At 39.9% G+C, this 20,384-nt stretch overlaps 1 protein-coding gene across 3 annotated transcripts in view; it reads left to right on the top strand.

Annotated features, from left to right (window-relative positions):
* The window catches only part of DGKI (diacylglycerol kinase iota), a 455,508-nt gene that overhangs the window by 335,951 nt on the left and 99,173 nt on the right, over positions 1-20,384 (top strand). For 2 of the 3 annotated variants that reach the window (XM_047850206.1, XM_047850208.1), the window contains 2 exons: positions 12,243-12,322; positions 14,551-14,595. In XM_047850206.1, coding sequence (XP_047706162.1) covers positions 12,243-12,322; positions 14,551-14,595 — 125 coding nt within the window. Of the gene's footprint in view, positions 1-320; positions 334-11,361; positions 11,395-12,242; positions 12,323-14,550; positions 14,596-20,384 lie in introns of all 3 variants that reach the window. The other variant, XM_047850207.1, reaches the window with a different exon arrangement.

Raw genomic sequence — 20,384 nt, 5'->3', positions numbered from 1 at the left:
TCTGTATTCTTCCAGTTTATTGGTAAAACTATTGAACTGAATAGACCTAAGGACAGAAATGTGTGCTAATGTGAAAATAACCTCTTTGCAGATTGACTCAGAACGACAATTGTATGTGCTACTAACATTAGGTAAAAGATGTAGGCTTTTCATAGTTCATCCTGGGGAAAGCACTCTTTTAATAATAGTGGGTTTCCTGAATGACTGATCCATGGCACTATTTGGGAGTCACTGATAAATAGAATTAGAGAGTCCCCTGGGTTGTCAGATTCTAAGGATGTGTTTGCTTAAATCTGCCCTATTTCACATCTCTCCGTTAGTGGCTGTCTACTTGTAATTAGTTTATTCTTTTTGCTTCCAGAAAGAGATTTAGGCCTCTTCAGAAGATTTTAGGAAATCTGTCATTAATTCTGCACATGTATCCAATGAACTCAGAAATTCACAGCTGCATGACTGAATGCGTCCTCAGTATCTAACTGTTGGTGACCTTGCCCATCACCATACAGTACAATGGACAGTATGATATGCAAAAAAAAAAAAAATGTGAAAACATTTGAAGTTGTGTCGCTAACTATAATTTTGAGTATTTAAGTTTTGGAACAGTTAGTAATCTTTGCTTCTGGATACTTAATGTTTCATTTGACTTCTGTATTTATATGGCTGGCCGGGGCACGTAACCAAGATTCCACTGTCATAACCAAGTATTTGTTAGCTCCTAAATACTAGAGCACTGGCTCTCATCAGTTATCCGTGATGGTTCTTCTCTGTAGCTAGGAATTTTGCAAATACTACCTTATTTGCAATGTGCCTGGGAAAAAATTATGTTGTTTTCTAGTGTGCATCATCAAGTATATTCTAGAACTCACCATTAAAAGCTGCTATTACATTTCACACTGGGAATAACTCCCAAGGGATTTTATAATACATTTTGTCGTTGCAGAATTTCACTAGAATTTCATTGTGTGTGATATTAGGAATTTTCATTGAAATGGAGTTCTTACCATCAAAAATAGCAATTGACATCATTGTTGGTAAATTTCGATATTAAGTTGGAAGATTATGACATTTCATAAAATCGTTTCATCTGGACCTTTGGTTTGTATTATAGTAAGAGTATTGGGCCTTTGCCCATACTTTCCCCTAGATATTCACTGGTAATACAAGAGCCAAATTCATCAGAAGTAGGGAAAAAGAAAACTTGTGCAATTTTAAACATATTAGCCATTATTGGGTTGCATTCTCCATCTGACTTCTATTTTTGTTCAGAAGACTGTTGTAACTTTTTTTTTTTCTGGATTTCTCTTTCTTCTGCTTTTCCATTGATTATGCCTGTATGCTGGTGATTACAAAGAGGAAAAGAAAAGGATCTATTGCTGCCTAATTCTGATTTCCTGAGGGACTGTAGTACGGGCTTTGGATGGATGTCTGGGGGTTAGGACGTGGTCTTTCTTCCTCCTTCCTTCCTCTATTCTTGGTTCTCCAGGCTTGAGAATATTTTCTAAAAAAAAACTTTAATGCTTATTTATTTATTTATTTATTTGTCATGTTTATTTCGTTTTGAGAGAGAGAGAGAGACAGAGCATGAGTGGGGGAGGGGCAGAAAGAGAGGGAGACACAGAATCCGAAGCAGGCTCCAGGCTCTGAGCTGTCAGCACAGAGCCTGATGCGGGGCTCGAACTCACAGACCGCGAGATTGTGACCTGAGCCGAAGTCAGATGCTTAACTGACAGAGCCACCCAGGTGCCCCAGTGCTTATTTATTTTTGAGAGAGAGAAAAACAGAGAAAGAGAGCGTGAATGGGGGAGGGGCAGAAAGAGAGGGAGACACAGAATCTGAAGCAGGCTCCAGGCTCTGGGCTGTCAGCACAGAGCCCCATGCGGGGCTTGAACTCACAAACCGCGAGATCATGACCCGAGCTGAAGTCTGATGCTTAACCGACTGAACTACCCAGGCACCCCTAGTCTTGAGAATATTCTTAAGAATTCTGTCAGTAACAACATGCTAACTCAGAAACCCCTTTCAGATAGTTTAGGTGTTATCAACTGCCTTTGAGGCATTTATAAATGGTCTTTGTCATCCATCATTACAAAAGACACTTTTATGTTGTTTTCATAACCCAACCACCCAACTCTCCCTCTCTCTCTTAATGTCCCTCCTCCCAGCCCTCCCTGACCCTTCATCTCACCATCTGTTTCCTCTACTCTCTCACGAGCTCAACAGGCACCAGTCCACTGTGGCATTAGGGAGGTTACAAGGAGGTTATAGCTGCCATGGCCACTCTAAACAACCTTGAGTCTCCCTTGTGTCTTTTCCTTTTCACTCTCCAGTTGTTCACAGAGTTGATTGCTTGACTTTAATCTCTCTCCCACATGTCTCTCTCCCACAGTCTTCTCTTCTGGGCTTCACCATTGCTCTTCTCCTTGAACGCTAAAGCTCTTCCTAACTCACCTTCCTGCCACTCACCTTGTCTTCCACATCTCCTCCAATGATTTTTCTAAAACGTCAAAGAAAAATTGCCCTGGAACAATTAAACAGGGGAGGAAGGATTTATTCAAGAGTATTGCAATAGAGAACCAAGAGTCAACTCTGTTGTGACAAAAGGCGGGGAATTTTTAAGCCCTGGGGTGAGTGGGTAGAAAAGTAGCAGAGGATATTAGCAGGAGGCTAGTCAGTGTGATCAGGCCATCTGTGCTTGCTGCTGATTAGCAGCACTTGGTTAGGCTCCTACCCACCCATGGAGCCTCGAAAAGCAGGACACAATCTTCCTTGAAGGCATCAGAAAGATGCCTCCCAGATCTTTGAGAAAGACATTCTAGGGTTGCAAAAGTCTGAGAGGCTGGGAGAAGATTGACATCTTAAAAAGACAGAGAAATAATTTACAATAGAAAGTCTTCTAAATAAGAACTGAGAGGTCAGGCACTGTGTCAAGTATAGTCAAGCCATGGGTCACATTAAGGCCTTCTAGGTTGATGTAAATCTGAAACCTTTACCATCTGTTGGAAACCCTATAATATCTGCCCATCCTTTTGAGAATAAGGCTCCACTCCTTAGTATAAAAAACCCCCACAAGCTTCTGGCCTTGACCTCACCTCCTTGTACTCTTTACCCACTTATTTTTGTAAGTCCTAAACATTTTCATGCCTTGGTTTCTTAGATCTAAGGATGGTCTAAGACTGAGACTTTCCTGTGCCTGAGAAATTCTTGTCTCTGTTGCTAAACTCCCTTACTGTCTTCATTTGGGGTAACTTTTTGTGAAGTGCGTCCTGTCCTAAGAAATGGGCAGCTTCTCTGCGTCCTATGCACACTAGATTCTCATTGGTCAGAATTGAAGTCACAAGGTCTATAATGGAGAGGATGTATTTAATGTCCCTCTTCCTTTCCCGGTCTGTAACACCTTGAGGGCAGGTACTGAGTCTTAGTGTTACTTCTCACCTCCTAGCACCAGTTGTCTCTGGAAGAAGAAAATCCTTAAAACTTGCGTGCTGAATGATTAAGTGGAGGACTTGTAGGCCTGAAAAATATTTTCATACGCTATCTGTTACACAATTGCCTAGTTAAGTGAAAGTGAATACTAGGAGTTGTTATGTGAGATTATGAACGACAAAACATTTAAGAGGATTTTTAAAAAAGTGAGTTGGATGTCCCTTGGGTTGCCTTCTCAGGTAGTTTATAATTGGGATAAGAAGCAGAATTGGATCTGTGGTTTGAAACCCAGATTTGTAGAGAAACTGCTACTTTGTAGAAAGCACACCTTGAAAATACTGTCCTCACATATAATGCAGTAAAAACTACATAGTTTACTTCTATCTTGTGGATGACACTTGGAACTAACTGTGGAAAGGTTAAGCTCAAGCTACAGAGTCCAAACTCTAGGATCACTGTTAATCACACGAACCAGGTGTCATGAAACCTTTTACAGAGGCCAGCTCTGCCATGGTGAAGTATGAAGTTCTTAGGATCTTGTGTTTCCTTTTGAATGCTAATATGCCTATTAATTTCCCCTGTTGGTTCCATTTGAGCTGTGGCAGTTAATGACGGCAAGTTGTTGTAAAAACAGACCTGTGGCACCTAGGGAGAAAAATTGAGTTGAAACATTGCCAACTCATTCTCTTTAATTATTGTCAGCCATCAAGTTCGAACTTTAGTTCCCTGATAACCCTGACACATTCAAAACTAATGAGAACCACAGGAAGATTCCACTCATCCCCTCCCATCCTCCCTTAGGGCCTTGCTTCCTTTCTCTAGAGTCCCCTGCCTTCCTCCTTGATTTTTACTTCTAGTCCCTTCTTCCCATCATCTTGTGGCTTCTTGAATAGTGTTAAAACTATGGCCAAGAAAGTAGATATTATTTGTTTTTCTTTTTTTTTTAAATTTTTTATTTTCAACGTTTATTTATTTTTGGGACAGAGAGAGACAGAGCATGAACGGGGGGAGGGGCAGAGAGAGAGGGAGACACAGAATCGGAAACAGGCTCCAGGCTCTGAGCCATCAGCCCAGAGCCCGACGCGGGGCTCGAACTCACGGACCGCGAGATCATGACCTGGCTGAAGTCGGACGCTTAACCGACTGCGCCACCCAGGCGCCCCTATTTGTTTTTCTTTATGTAAGTGGATTCTCTGATATGAGCAAAGTATCTATATATAGGAAACTCAGAGCCTATTTTTTCTTTTCTCTTGTGTTTCTATTTTTTTAATTAATAGACTTTATTTTTTAGAACACTTTTACGTTTACAAAAAGATCAAGTGGAAAGTACACGGTTCCATATATCCCCTCACCGTACACCCTCCACCCCTGCCCCCCAGTCTCTCCTATTATTAACATCTTGCTTTAGTATGGTGCATTTCTTGTTAGAATCGATGAGCCAGTGTTAACGCATTAGTACTAACTAAAGTCCATACTCCGCATTAGGATTCGTGCTTGTGCTCTATACTATAGTTTTATGGGTTTTCACAGATGTGTGACGCATATTCACCAGGACAGTATCATTCAGAGTAGTTTCACTACACTAAGTAACCCCTGGGCTGTACCTATTAACCATGCCTTATCTGTAACCCTTAGCAACCACTATTTTTTTTTAACTCTCCATAGTTTTACCTTGTCCAGAATACCATATATTTGGAATCATGAAGGGTGTGACCTTTTCAGACGAACTTCTTTTACTTAGCGATCTGCCTTTAAGCTTCCTCCATTGTCTTTTGTGGCTTGAAAACTCATTTCTCTTTGTTGCTGAATGACATCCCATTGTATGCTAATGAGTTTGTTCATTCATTCACCAACTGAAGGGCATGTTTGTTGCTTACAAGTTTTGGCAATTATGAATAAAGCTGCTGTAAACATTCATGTGCAAATTTTTGTGGGGACATAATTTTCAGCTGGTAAGGATTTGTTTAGTTTTGTAAGAAACTGCCAGGCTATCTTCCAAAGTGGGTGCACCATGTTGCATTCCCATCTGTGATGAATGAAAGTTCCTGTCGCTCCACATTCTCCCTAGCATTTGGTGGTGTCGGATTTTTTTTTGTTTTCAATTTTAGCTATTCTAATAGATCTATAACAGTATCCCATTGTTTTAATTTGCAGTTCCCTAATGGCATATGATGTTGAGCACCTTTTTCATGTGCTTACTTGCCATTTATTTGTCTTCTTTGGTAAGATGTCTGTTCAGATCTTACCTTAGTTTTTAATTGACTGTTACTGCTTTAAGAATTCTTTGCATATTTTGAATACCAGTCTTTTATCAGATATGTGTTTTGCAAAGGTTTCCCCCCACCCCAATCTGTTTGGTCTTTTCATTTTATTAAAAATATCTTTGACAGAGTAGATGTTTTAATTAAATGAATTCCAACATACCACTTTTCTCTTTCGTGGATCACGCTTTTGGTGTTGTATCTAAACCGTCTTTGCCAAACCCAATCTTGCCTAGCTTTTCTCTGGTGTTATTTTCTAGGGAACAGATTCTTTTTCAGACTATTGGTTTCTAAAGCTGTGTATAAGTTGATAGAAAGAGAGTGAGCTTTGGACATAAACTGTATAGATTATGTCAATAAATCTAAAATTGATGCTTAAGGAAATGTCAGGTTTTAAAAAGGGTATTTCTGAATAGCATTAACATAAAATAAATGCATTTTAATATTATCTATGTTTTTGATGATTTCCCATATTATTCATAATGCTTCCCTATTTTATGAATTTTTGACACTGATTTATTCTTTTCAGGACATGACTGTCTTTTTATTTAACCTCAAGACTCTGCAATTCTGATATTTTTATGTATATATTTAGGACTTATAACTCAATCTTTGCAAATCCGTCCGTTTTCTGAGAAGCTTTTCTCTAAGGTCTCATACCTTCTTTTAATGATCCCATTGGAGATAGTTTTGTTTGTGTTTTGAATAGGTTAACAGCCCCATTCAGCCGCAATTCTGTTCTAACAGGAATTACACCGTAATAAATAGAGATAGAGATAGACTGGCTGACCAACTTAAACTTCACCATGTACGGAAAAGATGATGATTTCACTTTTAGATGAAGACTCTTAGGAGAGATGGAAGGAGTCTCTGCATCACTGTGTGTCTTCAGCTTCTCTGAGAGTGAGAGTGCACATGAGCCCATTGTAAGAGGATTTAGGGGACAAGGTAATGATTGAATTCTGAGAAACATTGGTGAGGGTGTTAGGGTGCATTCTAGATATCAAGCAGAAATATGGTTAGAGGGAATGAACTTTGAATTCTTCTGCTCCACCATAACTTAACTCTTGCTCTCAAAAGCAGGTTAAGGTAGAGTATATCTTGGGTGATACGGTGTTGTTGTTGTGTGTGTATTTGTGTGTGTGTGTGTGTGTGTGTGTGTGTGTGTGTACGTGTGTATATGTATGTTTACATACATATATATATAAAAGAAATTGGTTCAGACTCGCCTGGGCTCTACCCTTGCATTGAAAACTAACTCCAAGGATGATGAATTTTTTTTTTAAGTTTATTTATTTTTGAGAGACTGAGACAGAGCATGAGCAGGGGAGGGGCAGAGAGAGAGAGAAGGAGACACAGAATGCGAAGCAGGCTCCAGGCTCTGAGCCGTCAGCACAGAGCCCAACGCAGGGCTCGAACCCATGGAGTGCGAGATCATGACCTGAGCTGAAGTCAGACGCGTAACCGACTGAGCCACCCAGGCGCCCCTGAAAATTTCAATGATGATAGCTGTCCATATAGCAGTCTTGCGAGTCACAGTGCTCCAGTATATATTGTTTGGCGGCCCGACGGATTTGTCACTCTGGGCTTGTCTAGCCCCACCTAGGAGGTTTACTTTGGTTCCCTCTTCTGTGTTGTGTTCCCCATGTGTTATGTTACATGAATTCCTCAATCTTTTGCAAACTCAAACTTTTGTTAGAGGAAGTATTGCAATAGCTCCTTGAAAGAGAATGTGTCTTTCATTCATCCTTGCAGTTGTTTGATAGCATGGATCATGTGTAAAAGTCTAGAACGCTGAAGGCATTGTTTCATTGCCTGCCCAACCATGCAGTGGCCTGTATAGTTTAAGACCATCTAATCCCTGATCCTTTATATACCATCTAGTTATTCCTCTCTGGAAAGTCATAGATACTTCTTTGTCCCCAATATTGTTAAATTTTAAAATACAATGTCTTTCTCTTGTTTTATTATCATCGTGCTGGGCACCTGTCGGGCCACTTTAGTTTGAAGCTAATGTTCTTCAGTCTAAGAAAAATTTTTATTTGGTTTATTTCTGGTAATTATTCCTTTCTCTTTTCTCTGGTTTTTGAAATTCCTATTATTTGAATGTTCAGCCACTTGGCTGAGTCTTATTTTTCTTAGCATTTCTCTTGTATTTTATGCCTCCTTGTATTTTTGCTCTACTTTTATGGCAATTTCCTCAACTTTGTCTTCTATTATTTCTATTAAACTGTATTTATTCTATCAATTTTTTATTTTCAAGAATTTTTTTTTTGTTTTCTGAATGGTGTTCCTTCTCTTTTTTCTTCCTCCTATTACTTATTTTTAAATAGTTTTTAAAAAATGTTTATTTTTGAGGGAGAGACAAAGCATGAGTGGGGGAGAGGCACAGGGAGAGAGGAAGACACAGAATCCGAAGCAGCTCGAGGCTCCGAGCTGTCAGCACAGAGCCTGACACGGGGCTCAAACTCACAAAGCGTGAGATCATGACCTGAGCCGAAGTCGGACGCTTAAACGATGGAGCCTCTCAGGCGCTCCCTCCTATTCTTTATCTTCTTTTAATACAATCTGTTTATATTTCATAGATGCAATATTTTATTTTAACTCTTTGAGGATTCCCCAAGAGGAGGCTTCAGATCTCTTTCCAAAAAGGCAGTGTTCTGGCTACTAGCTTTGGAGAGCCTAGTGAGGGAAGAAATCTGGGGATCTGTATTCTGCAGATAGTCAGTAAGTCCCCATTGTCTATAAAGTAATTGTACCTGCTAAGAGTGGCTGGTGGAATCTAGTGATCTATTTTAGCTGCCCCCTCCACCCTCAGTTCTTGAGGCATGTGATGCTGACAGTTTGCAAGATTCCTGGGGGTTTTACTGTAAAAATCATGTTGGTTCTCATCATTCCCATCCATGGTTTAGGACTGGACTCTATAGGGGCTGTGGGTCATTTACCAATTTTCCATCTGCTTTATCTGTTACTATCTTCTCACTGTGTCTCCTCTTTTTTTCTTGGTTTATGTCTTTAAAAAACCCATTTACTGTAATTTAGTAGCATTTCGGACAAGAGAAAAGGAAGTATTAAATCTGTCGTCAGAATTGAAAAACCAGCTTGGTTTTTATTGCTTAAAACCTATAAATTCCATTTGATCCCTGCAATACAAGTTCCATTACGTAGGCTGAGTATTGGTTGTTGCTTATTGGAGTCGAATAAAATCTTTAAGGCCAAAATAAGATGAATCATCAGGATTGGGGATAATGACTCTAATGCTCAAGTGACAACCACCTTCCTTGCTCTCAATTAATATGAAGGAGACTTCCCTGAAGTGGTAGTTAGTTGTCAGTATTGTAAAATGAAGGTGATAATTTTCTCTAAATTTCTTCCGCCATCATGTCCAGCCCCAGATGGAACTGTCAGATTACAATATTTTTATACTACAGTTATTTTTCCCATTACGGAAAGAGTCGAAGTTAGTTTTAAGAAAACAGGAATATATCTTATGCAACTACCAGCTAATCCTGATAAACTGAAAGATATATGATTATATGTATTTATTTTCTAGCTAAAGTTGTCCTAAAGATAGTAAAGGGAGTATAGGAGAAAGAACATTGATGTTTTGGTTATTCATTTTTAAATACAGCGTTGCATTTAATCTTCATAAAATCCTAGAAGAAACCCATCCTAAATACCATAGTCTTCACTTTAAGGATTGGAGGAATTGAGTAACTTGCAGGACCAAAGAGCTAATGTGAGTAATTCCGTAAGATTAAAGCGGTGCTGAGATTTGAATTCAAGAGGGAATGACTATACCCCCTTTCTACTGCACACTGCTCCTTTCATAGGATAAATTTGACAGCAAATTGTCAGTAATCATGGTATGAAATTGTGGCAGAGAATGCCCTTTATTTTTAAGCCCAATTAATAGCTAACATCAATCAAAAGCACTCTTTCTCTTACTTGACTTCTAGAGGAATAATGCAAAGTAGCTGATTTTATACTTATAGTAGAAACAAATGACAGATCTTTGAAAAATTTTTCCCAGCTCTGCCTTCTTCATTCTAGGTCTGGAATATCTACTGTCTAATTGTAGTTTGAAATATCTGCTCGAAGTGCATTGAATTTGTGACCGGTTTAACTCCAAGCATTGATAATAGAAGGAAATCAGAGATGTTAACAGGATTCCTGCATTTCTATAAAACGTGTCTCTTAATTCAAGTAAATAGATGATATTGATCAGATTTTATTTCTCTACGTTGGCACGTTTGAAATTAAGAGAAAACATCGAGCCTGGGTGGCTCAGTCAGTTGGGCAGCCGACTTTGGCTCCGGTCATGATCTCACAGTCCGTGAGTCGGTGAGTTCAAGCCCTGTGTTGGGCTATGTGCTGACAGCTCAGAGCCTGGAGCCCGCTTTGAGTTCTGTGTCTGCCTCTCTCTCTGCACCTCCCCCGCTCTCACTCTGTCTCTCTCCTCTCAAAAATGGATCAACATTAAAAAAATTAAAAACAGAGAGTAAACATCACTGAACAAGATTCTAACATGGGCTATAATATCATGTTAGTTATGGCTATATTTCATTTTCACAACATTTGACTGACTTCTAGGCAAAAATTCTAGATTTTCTTCCTCACTCCTCAAGTGATAGAAATCTTTATTCTCTCCTTACTTCAGTAGGTAACCTATGTAGGTTAGCTGAGGATGATTACTTTAATCAGTACTTTTAGGAATCTCCTCACTGAATTTCCCTTCCATTTCATTTAAAGATGCATGATAACCATACTAATGACTTTTCTGATGTTTCTGTTTATATTCAAAGAAAAGAGACAAGGTATTTCTCCAGATTATTATTTCCTCCAAACATGGGACACTTTACAGGGCTCCTCACGCTTTTGCCTACTGACTGTCTTGCTTAGCTTCTGAAAGAACAGGTAAAGGCAAGCCCCGGGTCCAGTACATGCTCCCTCTCCTGCTCCAAACCTTTGTTTCTTTGCCTCCCTTGGAAAGCTGACTTAGCCCTGAAAGACATACTTTCTCTTTCACGCTCGAACACGCTCTAAGCCCTTCTCCCTCTTTTCATAAACTTTTTCTGAATGTCTAACGTGGCTCTACCAGACATTATGGTTGTGAAGGCAAATGAGCATTCCTGATGAGAGAGTTCATACTGAGTCATATGCCTACATAATTCTACAAGATGATGGATGCTTTCAAGACTTACGTATGCAGGACGTGGTTTCCACTAGAGAGGTTCATACCACACCCTGTTCCTCCAGGTTGCCAGTCTAGGAGGTAATACCGAGAAACAAGTGATTTCTTTATCTCTAGACTACCCTCGCTTCTCTAACTAAAAGAGCCAGCGGGGCTTCATATCTTATGGAGAGCCTAAAACTGCCCTTAGGCAAGAATTAGTCCCTCTGTCCTGTAGTTTTCAAATGACTAAGCTCATACTTTTATATACCCTATTACAGTTATCATTTTTTGTGTATCTGCATGTCTTCTCTACTGCTTTGCGAGTTCCTCAAGATTTTTCCATACATTTTAAATGTATTTTATTTCTCTATTGTTAATTTTTAATGCTCTCCTGTTTTGCGCTTTCAGACCTTTATTGATGATGAGGCTTTAAAAAGTCAGTGAGTGAAAGAGTTTAGAAAATCTTCAGTGAATACCACTGGCATATCATGTGCTTGCCAGTCTCTAGTTGGTTAATTCAAAATTTTGAAGGGTGTTTTTTTGTTATGTTATAGATTTAATAGTGTCACCATACTTTTAAAATTAGAAATAAGCAATACATTTTTTTAAGTTTGGGGAAGGAGGCTGTTTTTCAGTACTGCAGGAATCTTACGGTTATATCTGAGGAGGAAAGTTCTATCCATCAAAGTCCTTGTATAACATTTACCACCTCCTAAATATATAGGGTGTTTAAGGCACATAAGAGCTTTTCCTGTTTCCTGAAGCCCTGTTGCTATCATGTTTACACTGGCCGTCTTTAAGATCAGTTGGATTTTTAAGCTGTAAACCTTCTAGGAGCTTTTTTGTTTTTGTTTTTTAAACATTTTATGCCTATTTAGTTCTGGTGGTGGCCAGCAGGTGGCAGCACCTCCGGGAGGGAGTCTCTTGAATAGGGAACCATTGCAAACTGACAGAAAGACTAAGCCCCATGCATTCAGGAGGGAAAGGGGGTAAGTGTCCAGAATCATGATTTTTAAATTACTCTCTGGTGGTACATTGACTATTGAAAATGCAGGCATTGATGATTAGCTGGCTGTGAGCCCCCTCCTGGTCCTGCCAGTCCACCGTTTCCATGACATTACCCTCCATACCTGGGCCACCAAGACAAAAGGAAGGCTGGCCAGGTGGCCAGGGACAGCACAGATCATGCAAGGAAGGGAAGGACGACTGCAGAAATAAAGAGACTGGGTCACAAGGAAGGTTTAAGGAGAATTTTGGATAATGAAATGTCCAAAACACTACTTACATTTCTGAGATACTTTTTTAACCATAAGAAACACATTTTGCCAATCTAGAAAAATCAAATATGTTATTTTAGACTTTTCTCTTTCCTTCACCCTTAGCTATCCCTCTGGGTATTCTAGTTGTGCGTGGAGACTGTGACTTGGAGACTTGCCGTATGTACATAGATCGCCTACAGGAGGTGAGTTTCTTTAGCCAATTGTTTACTCTCAGTTTTCCATTTCTGTAAGCAATTACCAACCATATATATTTGCTTCTGAAATGATGCATTTGAGAAGGAAATGGAAACGTGGTGTCCTTGTCTTTTAAGCATCGACCAGATCGTCTCTCTCCCCAGCCCCCACTGCTATTTTCCCTCCTCCCGTGGTTGAAATGGGAAAGAAGGTTGCTCTAGTGTGATCCATAACTATAGCTTGGAACTTCTTGTCTTCTTGCCACACTGTGTATCTGTATTTTTTGAGCTATATTGAATTTCAAAGGGCCCTGATGAATAATGAAGGAAAACAGAGAGTTAGGTGGTTTAATGTTTTGTATCTAGCACAGGCTTCTGTCAGAGATCGCTACATTTTTTAAAAATATAACTTCTACAGGAAAGAAAAACCTTCTATACCTCAGAGAAATTTGTGTCAGAACACAGAGGAATTCTCGATTCTTTCCCTCAATCTGGCTTACCATAGAGGAAGACAATGGAGGAGACCTCATAAATCGCATTCTCATGAATTTGAATCGCACCAGCAAAGCCAGGGACCCAAAGCCATCCCTGCAGTGGCCACTGATTGTTCTTGCAATACTTTGACGGGGAGTATTCCCTGTCTTTATTCTACAAATGGCGAAAGCATAAACAATCACTTCTTTCATTGTTTTTTGGTTTTTTTTTTTTTTTGATGAAAGATGCACATTAAAACATTTATTTTCTGGATGTGGTCTAGACATTGCTATTTTTAAAGCTACTGGGTAATTATGATAGATACCACAAGATGAACAACTCCCTTCTAGACAACACATTCTACATAAGTAAATATCACAAATAAAGAAGATATATAGAACTTAAAATCCCTTCAAATTGTAGCCACTTAGCTTTGAACATTAGATTCTATTTCTCCTGATAGAAATAAATACAGGCAGAAGGCATAAAGTAAGGTGAAAAATTATGACTTTTTTTCTTCACCATTTTTAAGGACAGAAATGGAATTGTGAACACAATATATTTTGATGTAGATACCAGATTTTGAATACTGATATGGGTGAGAGAAGAAAAGTCAACAAATTTTACCCTTGTGGTTTCATTCGGCTGTTTTTACCAAGGATAACTTTAACATGTTAAAATTTGTGGACTTTGTAGAGTGTGACTCAGGCCCAAATAAATATTCCTGGGACACAAAATGTCTCATTTTTCAAAATAATGGTTTTATGCTATTGTGCAACCTCACTCAAAAAACCTGCAATAAAAAAGCAAATCATAAATGATACCAAACCTTTTTTTTTTTAACTCATAGGTAATTTGAGATTTCACAGTAGCAAACTACATGACTGATGGATTGACTTTGTTGAAAACTAACTTATTAGCATGCTTATAATACTAATATTCAACTAAAAGTAGGATTAAAAAAAATAATGAATGAACTCAAAGAGAAATTTTAAAACTAAGTTGGGCACAGAGAGTAAGTTGGTAAAGCCCCGTGGGAAGCAGGTATGGAGACAAAGGAACCTAGGATTGCTGACATCTGTAAATAGAATCACTACACTCATTAACAAGGAAACCTTCAGGACATGACCACGGTGACAACTTAGTTATAAAACTTTATAAAGGGATTCAGGCTCTCAGAATCTGCCAGCAAAACCTCATTAGTTTCAACCCTATTAATTTGCACTTCGTGATAATGCAAAGGTGGCCAACGATTTTCTCTTCGCCGACTATGAAAACCCATGTTTGCCTAGTACTTCTCAGTATAAACACAATTACTGTGACAGTTTGTATTAGGTCTAAGATGAATAAATTCTTCCTAAGTACTTAGAGGGATTTTAGAGACTTTCTTCATAAGCCAAAAGTTCAGGTGCAAGTTAAATATGACCTCTTTTTTATTAAAATGGGCTGTTTTTTACTTTTGGTCTTCTCGATCCTTGGCATTCTATCACTAAACATCTAAACCATTCTATCACATCTAAACCATTTAAAATTTACAGATTTCAGTAGCTAAATGGCCTTTCTTCTCTCAGTCCAGCTTGGTATGCTTTTGTTATTTGGGCATTATCTTCTTTGTTTAACCTTGATGAATTTGGAAGAGTTAGATATTTTCTAGCTGAGTTTAATAATATTAAATTGGGCGTTCAGTTGATAGAGTGGTAGAGACAACTTGTTAAAACTCATTTTAAGGTATGGATTTTTTTTTTTTCCCATTTTCCCATTAGGACCTGCAGTCAGTTTCTTCTGGCTCCCAGAGAGTTCATTACCAGGTAACACATAATTGAACCCCCTTCTTTTTTTTTATCCCCTTATCCCCCAAAAAAGAAGGTCCATCTTTCAATCAATGCTTCATTTGGATTAGAGGCCACATCTTCCCTAGGGATAGAGTTTACTCTAAGAATCAAGTGAAGTGGACATTCTGATTCTTTTACATTTTCCTGGTTTTGGACAATCCTAGTATAGCACAAATTTGGATTGTGAACTTTCTCCCATATCATTTAGAAAAGATTATAAAATGAAGTGCTTTTAATGACAAATATTAGAAACTCAGTTCACACTAGTTTGACGGGGAAAGTGTCTATTAGTTCACATCAGCAAAAAAGTTCAGATCAAGGGTGGATTTAACGTACGGTTTGGCCATGCTTCATGCTCCATTTTTCTGCTGGTCTTTCTGCTCTGTTCTCTTCTTTCTGTCAATTTCACCTCTGAACTAGATGTTTCCGTGTCCAAGATGGCTGCCATTAGCAACCAGGGCTGCATGTGTCTTCTTCACAACCAGGAAAGTGAGTTCTCTGTTTCCCACAACCATCAAGCAGATGTTCTAAAATGCAGTCTGACTGGTGCATCCTGGTCTTTTGGACAGGATCTAAGAAACCCAGCCTGCCTGTCTCTCGTGATCCACATCAAGTCCACAGGAGAACACTCAGATATCCTTTGCCCCAACAGTCTCTGGGAGGGCTGTTACCTCCCCACTTCCCTGCCCCTACTCTGCTGTACAGGCCTCTCCAGCCATCCTCTTAGAAATTAGATTTCTCAGGCACGGTTCAGATCCCATTGCGCAGTATACCCCAGACTACGGGGGGCAAACTCAAAGCTCTGAGCAGTCCCGGTAAAGTCCTTTTCTCTGAGAGGTCAGTCCCCTTCCCTGCGGGAGGGTGTGTGGGAGTCAGAGCATGCCAAGACTCCCTCCAAATGCCCTGTCCTAGACCTTTTTATAACTCCATGTGGGGGGACAGGTGTTTAAAGATGTCTAAATCTGTGAATCCTGGTTTAGCACCTCACATTTGTTTTTGGTTTCTTTTATGCTGCACCTGAAATTTGCACCTGAATATCTTTTTGGGTAAACAACAATGTTTAAAAACTTTATACCTTGTAACATGTTGGTAGCTTCTCCTCCTGCCAGTGAATCATGCCCTCGTTCCAGGCAGCCTAATTATCCTGATGCTTAATGACAGAAATAGTCTTGGTGTTCTTGTTTGTTTGTGGGTTTAAGTTTCAAACAAAGTACCCCACTATTCAAGAGTCCTTTCTTCCATCTGGCTGCAATAAAAGGGATAGGAATTCACTTAGGGTGTGTTTACGTTGAGGAAAAAAAAAAACCAACTCTAGTTCTGAGACTGCTTTTTATCAACCACGAAAGGGCAAATTTCCACTTTATTTTTAGATAGAGCACAACATTCCTCCTGGTAGCTACTTGCATATTTACCTAAAGCCACTATTTCAGTTTCATTTTATTTTTAAAAGTTCAGTACTTTTAGAGGCTAGGACTGATCTCTGCTCTTTAAAAATTGACCTATTACCCAAGATTTTGCGAGTCTGTTTGTGTTTTTAAAGAGTTTGTACTCTTTTCTCATGGATGTTTTGCATCTTTGCGTTTTTATTTAGACATTTCAGATATTTATTCTAACTAGTTTTATGAGACCAATACTATTTATTATTCTGGCTTATTTGATATAGTTATTTTGCTGTGAGAGTTGTGACAGGTAGATATTTTGTACTGTGTTTTCTCTACACCACGTTTGTATGTTTGCGCAGAGATCAGGAGGTGGTTGTTTCATTTATTATTTGGTAACAAAAACATGCAGAAGAATTAGTGGTATTTATTGACTATATCAGAAGTTTGCTGTATTTTTGTTTGCTTGCAGTCAAGTCAAACTTGGGTGTCAAAACTGTTGTATTATCAATGTCACTTCAGAAGATTTTATGCACTGACCATACAGGCTAGCCAATGCAGTGGCCAAACTTCAGTGTCTGGAGTGTTACGTGCCCCCACCCCTCCTTGCGGAATTATAAAAATCAGGGGCCTTTGGGTATTAAGGGAGGAGTGGAAAAAAGATCTAGGGTCTAAGCCCAAGATATGCTCACTGAACAGGCAGCTTAAGTGAGAGAGACTGTTTGAATTAACATGGCCAGAGAGTAGGGAGAGGGTGGTGAGGAAATTTCCTGAGTGGAACAAAGGAGAGCTGGTTAAGGGAAGGAGTTGGGGGAAGATGAATGTACTTGTTTGCTTGGGATCTTGGGCAGTCAGGAGGAGGAGGAGTGAGTGAGAGGGGTGGTGAATAGAGAGTTCTGTTTTATTTTTAATTTTTTTTTAACGTTTATTTATTTTTGGGACAGAGAGAGACAGAGCATGAACGGGGGAGGGGCAGAGAGAGAGGGAGACACAGAATCGGAAACAGGCTCCAGGCTCTGAGCCATCAGCCCAGAGCCTGACGCGGGGCTCGAACTCACGGACCGCGAGATCGTGACCTGGCTGAAGTCGGACGCTTAACCGACTGCGCCACCCAGGCGCCCCTAGAGAGTTCTGTTTTAGCCACACTGATTTTGTTATGCCTATTAGATCCAAGAGGTTTGGGTGTGTAGGAAATTAGATGTACACATTTTAAAGCTCGAAAAATTCAGGCCTGGAGATAGAAATTTGCACATCGTTAGGAAACGGATGGTATTTAAATGATGAAGCTGGAGGACATCACCCAGGGAGAGTTTAAAGAGGAGGGCTTGAAGTCATAACACCATGTACTAATGGGTCGAAGGTGGTATCATGAAAGCCACGAGTGAAATGTGTCTTAGAGAAGGAGGAAACGGTGAATTGTGTCATTGCTGCTGAGAGGCTGGGATGAAGGAGACTGGATTCTAAAATACTCTGAGGATGTGTACAAAAACCATGGGATAGAGGTGCTGTTAGCTTTTTTTTTTTTAATGTTTATTTATTTTGCGGGAGAGCGAGGGTGCAAGTGGGGGAAGGGCAGAGAGCAAGAATCCCAAGCAGGATCCATGCTATCAGCTCAGAGCTTTTTGTAGGGCTCAATCCCATGACCATGAGATCATAACCAGAGCCAAAATCAAGGCACGCTATGATGCTTAACCAACTGAGCCACCCAGGCACCCTGAGGTGCTATTAGTGTTAAGAAGAAAGTGACCAAACCAACTGGCAGGAAATGATTAAACTGGCAGGTGATATTTTTTAAGATTTTTTTTTAAGTTTATTTTGAAAGAGACAGGGACACTGTGAGCGGGAGAGGGGCAGAGAGTGAGGGAGACACAGAATCCCAAGCAGGCTCCGTGCTGCTGCCAGCCCAGAGCCCAACGCAGGGCTTGAACTCATGAAACCGTGAGATCATGACCTGAGCCGAAACCAAGGGTTGGATGCCTAACCAACTAAGCTGCCCGAGCGCCCCTAAATCTTTGTTTCCTAATGCAGAAACTGATCATGTCAGACTCTGTAGTCTGTCTTGGTATAGGGGTGTGGGGGGTGATGTAAGAGAGAGAGACCTGTCAGAATGTCTTAAATGCTTTGAAATGGACTTTTTTGTGGATGAGATGGCACTAAATAAACTTGGAGAATTAACTGTGATGGAATGAATAAATACAAGTAAGTTAAATAAAAAAAACAACTTCAGAAATTCCTATCAGCTCACTAATGGGCAGTTGGCATTTTAGCTGTTTTCTAAGGCTAGGAAAAACTCAAGAGAAAGCACAGCATTTGGAAAGGCGTATGAGTGCCCAAGTCACCTTATTAGCGAGGCATGTGGCAGTTCCTAGCCATTTAAGCATGTCATTGCTTTGGTTTCTTCTTTTACTAAATTCAGAGCGAATTGCCAACAAAGCACGAAGGCTCAAAAATGACACCTTGTATTAACCTAACAAGGCATTATGGGTTATCCAAGAATGTGCTGGATATTTATAGCCTGCTGAAAATCCCTGCCTGCACTGTCTCTGAGGCCCGAATACAAAGCCCCTCCATCTTAATGGCATCTCTTGTAACCTGTAACTCATAAGTTAGACAAGCAAAATGCACGGTGCTGGCAGATTCAGGATATTCCTGAGCTTCACAGATAAAGGAGAAGTCAGAGAGAAATTGAACTCTGCCTACCTAGTTGATAGAAATGCCTCTTGAGGCCACCTGACTATGAGATAATTCCTTCTCTGCTGCCGCCCTGGTCCTCACATATCCCATTTTAACCCCAAGTCATTAAGCTAAGGAGCAGAAGTGGACGCAACTGTTCCAGCGATTCTCAACAAGGGGGAGATTTTGCTCCTTTCTATGGGACATTTGGACATTTTTGTGTGTCACATTTAGGAGAGGTGGTGCTGCTGGAGTCTGTTGAGTAAAGGCCAGGGATGCTGCTAAACACGTTACAAGGCACAGGACACCCGTTCACACAACAAGGAATTATCTGTCCCCCTACTGTCAACAGTGAGGGCCTCGAGAAGCTCTGAGTCATTCTAATGGCTCTCAGGACATGACTGGGGACCACGGGCAGATGTAAGTTCTAGATGAGAAGAGGAAAAGAAAAAGGAGCAGGAAGAGAAAAAATAGTGCAGGAAAATAGAGGCATCTGTGGATATGGCAGAGAAGAATAAACAGAGAACCATAGGTAATAGAACCAGGAAGAGTTAGGGTTTTTTATAGACACTTAGTTTCCCATTTCCCCTGGGTAGTGCTCCATGAGGTACTGATGTAGTTGCCGCACAGGAGCGTGCCTTCCAAAATATTATGAGCTAACAATTTGAGCTGTAAAAAAAAAAACAAAAAAAACAACAAAAAAAAAACAATAGGATTCAAAAGCAGCTGCAAAAAAGGAATCCGTCCAGGTGATTCTTCTTAAGAATTAATTTGCTTAGGGGCACCTGGGTGGTTCAGTGGGTTAAATGTCCAACTTCAGCTCAGGTCATGATCTCATAATTCTGGAGTTTGAGCCCCGAATGGGGCTCCGTGCTAATGGCTCCAAGACTGGAGCCTGCTTCAGATTCTGTGACTCCTCTCTCTCTGCCCCTCCCCTGCTCGCTCTCTCTCTCAATCTCTCTCTTCCCCCCCCCCCCCCCGCCTCTCTGTCTCAAGAAGAAATAAACATTTTAAAAAAGGATCTAAAATATTTTTAAAAAGAATTAATTTCCTTAAAACTAACACCAGAATGGCTGGAATATTTCAAAATAGATGGAACATTTTTAGAAAGTTCTTTCATCCTTTAGAAATGTCTGTCACTTCCATAAGAAAAAACTCTTGGTCACATCTGAGTCTGTGTCAATTTGTTCATCCTCTGATCCTTTTCCCCCACTTTACATAACTACGTGATCTTCTGGGAGATAGATCTATATATGCCATCAGAGGCTATCCTAGACAGACAGCCTTCGCCCACAAATACTTGATCTGTTTCTCCTCTCTTCATATTGACTATCCTTATTCATCTCTCTCCTTTCTCTGAAGCCTCTTTCTCCTTAATTTGTTTTCTGGATTTTAGAAGTCTTTCAATGGATGGGTTAAAACAAGTTTAAAGGAGTCATCCTGGGAATTAATTTATCTTGTCTTAGAGAAGGACAGAGGCTAGCTAGGAACTTAGTATTGTTCCTTCAAGCTAGATCAAAGCTGTCAGCGATGGATCAAATGAAGAATTAAAATAAGACTTGCCTGGGGCCAGGTCTGTTGCAAGTGAAGGCAATACTGCTAATGACACATGCACACAGTAGTTGTTGTGGATAGAGGACTTTCTTACACGGAAGGGCTCATAAAAATGTTTGAATATCTCTCATTTTCATCTTCTACTACCATCATTATTTC

Source organism: Prionailurus viverrinus, chromosome A2, assembly GCF_022837055.1.
Source record: "Prionailurus viverrinus isolate Anna chromosome A2, UM_Priviv_1.0, whole genome shotgun sequence".
In the NCBI taxonomy this organism is placed as follows: Eukaryota; Metazoa; Chordata; class Mammalia; order Carnivora; family Felidae; genus Prionailurus; species Prionailurus viverrinus.
The sequence above is the reverse complement of the archived record's forward strand: the minus strand, read 5'-3'. Positions and strand labels throughout refer to the sequence as shown.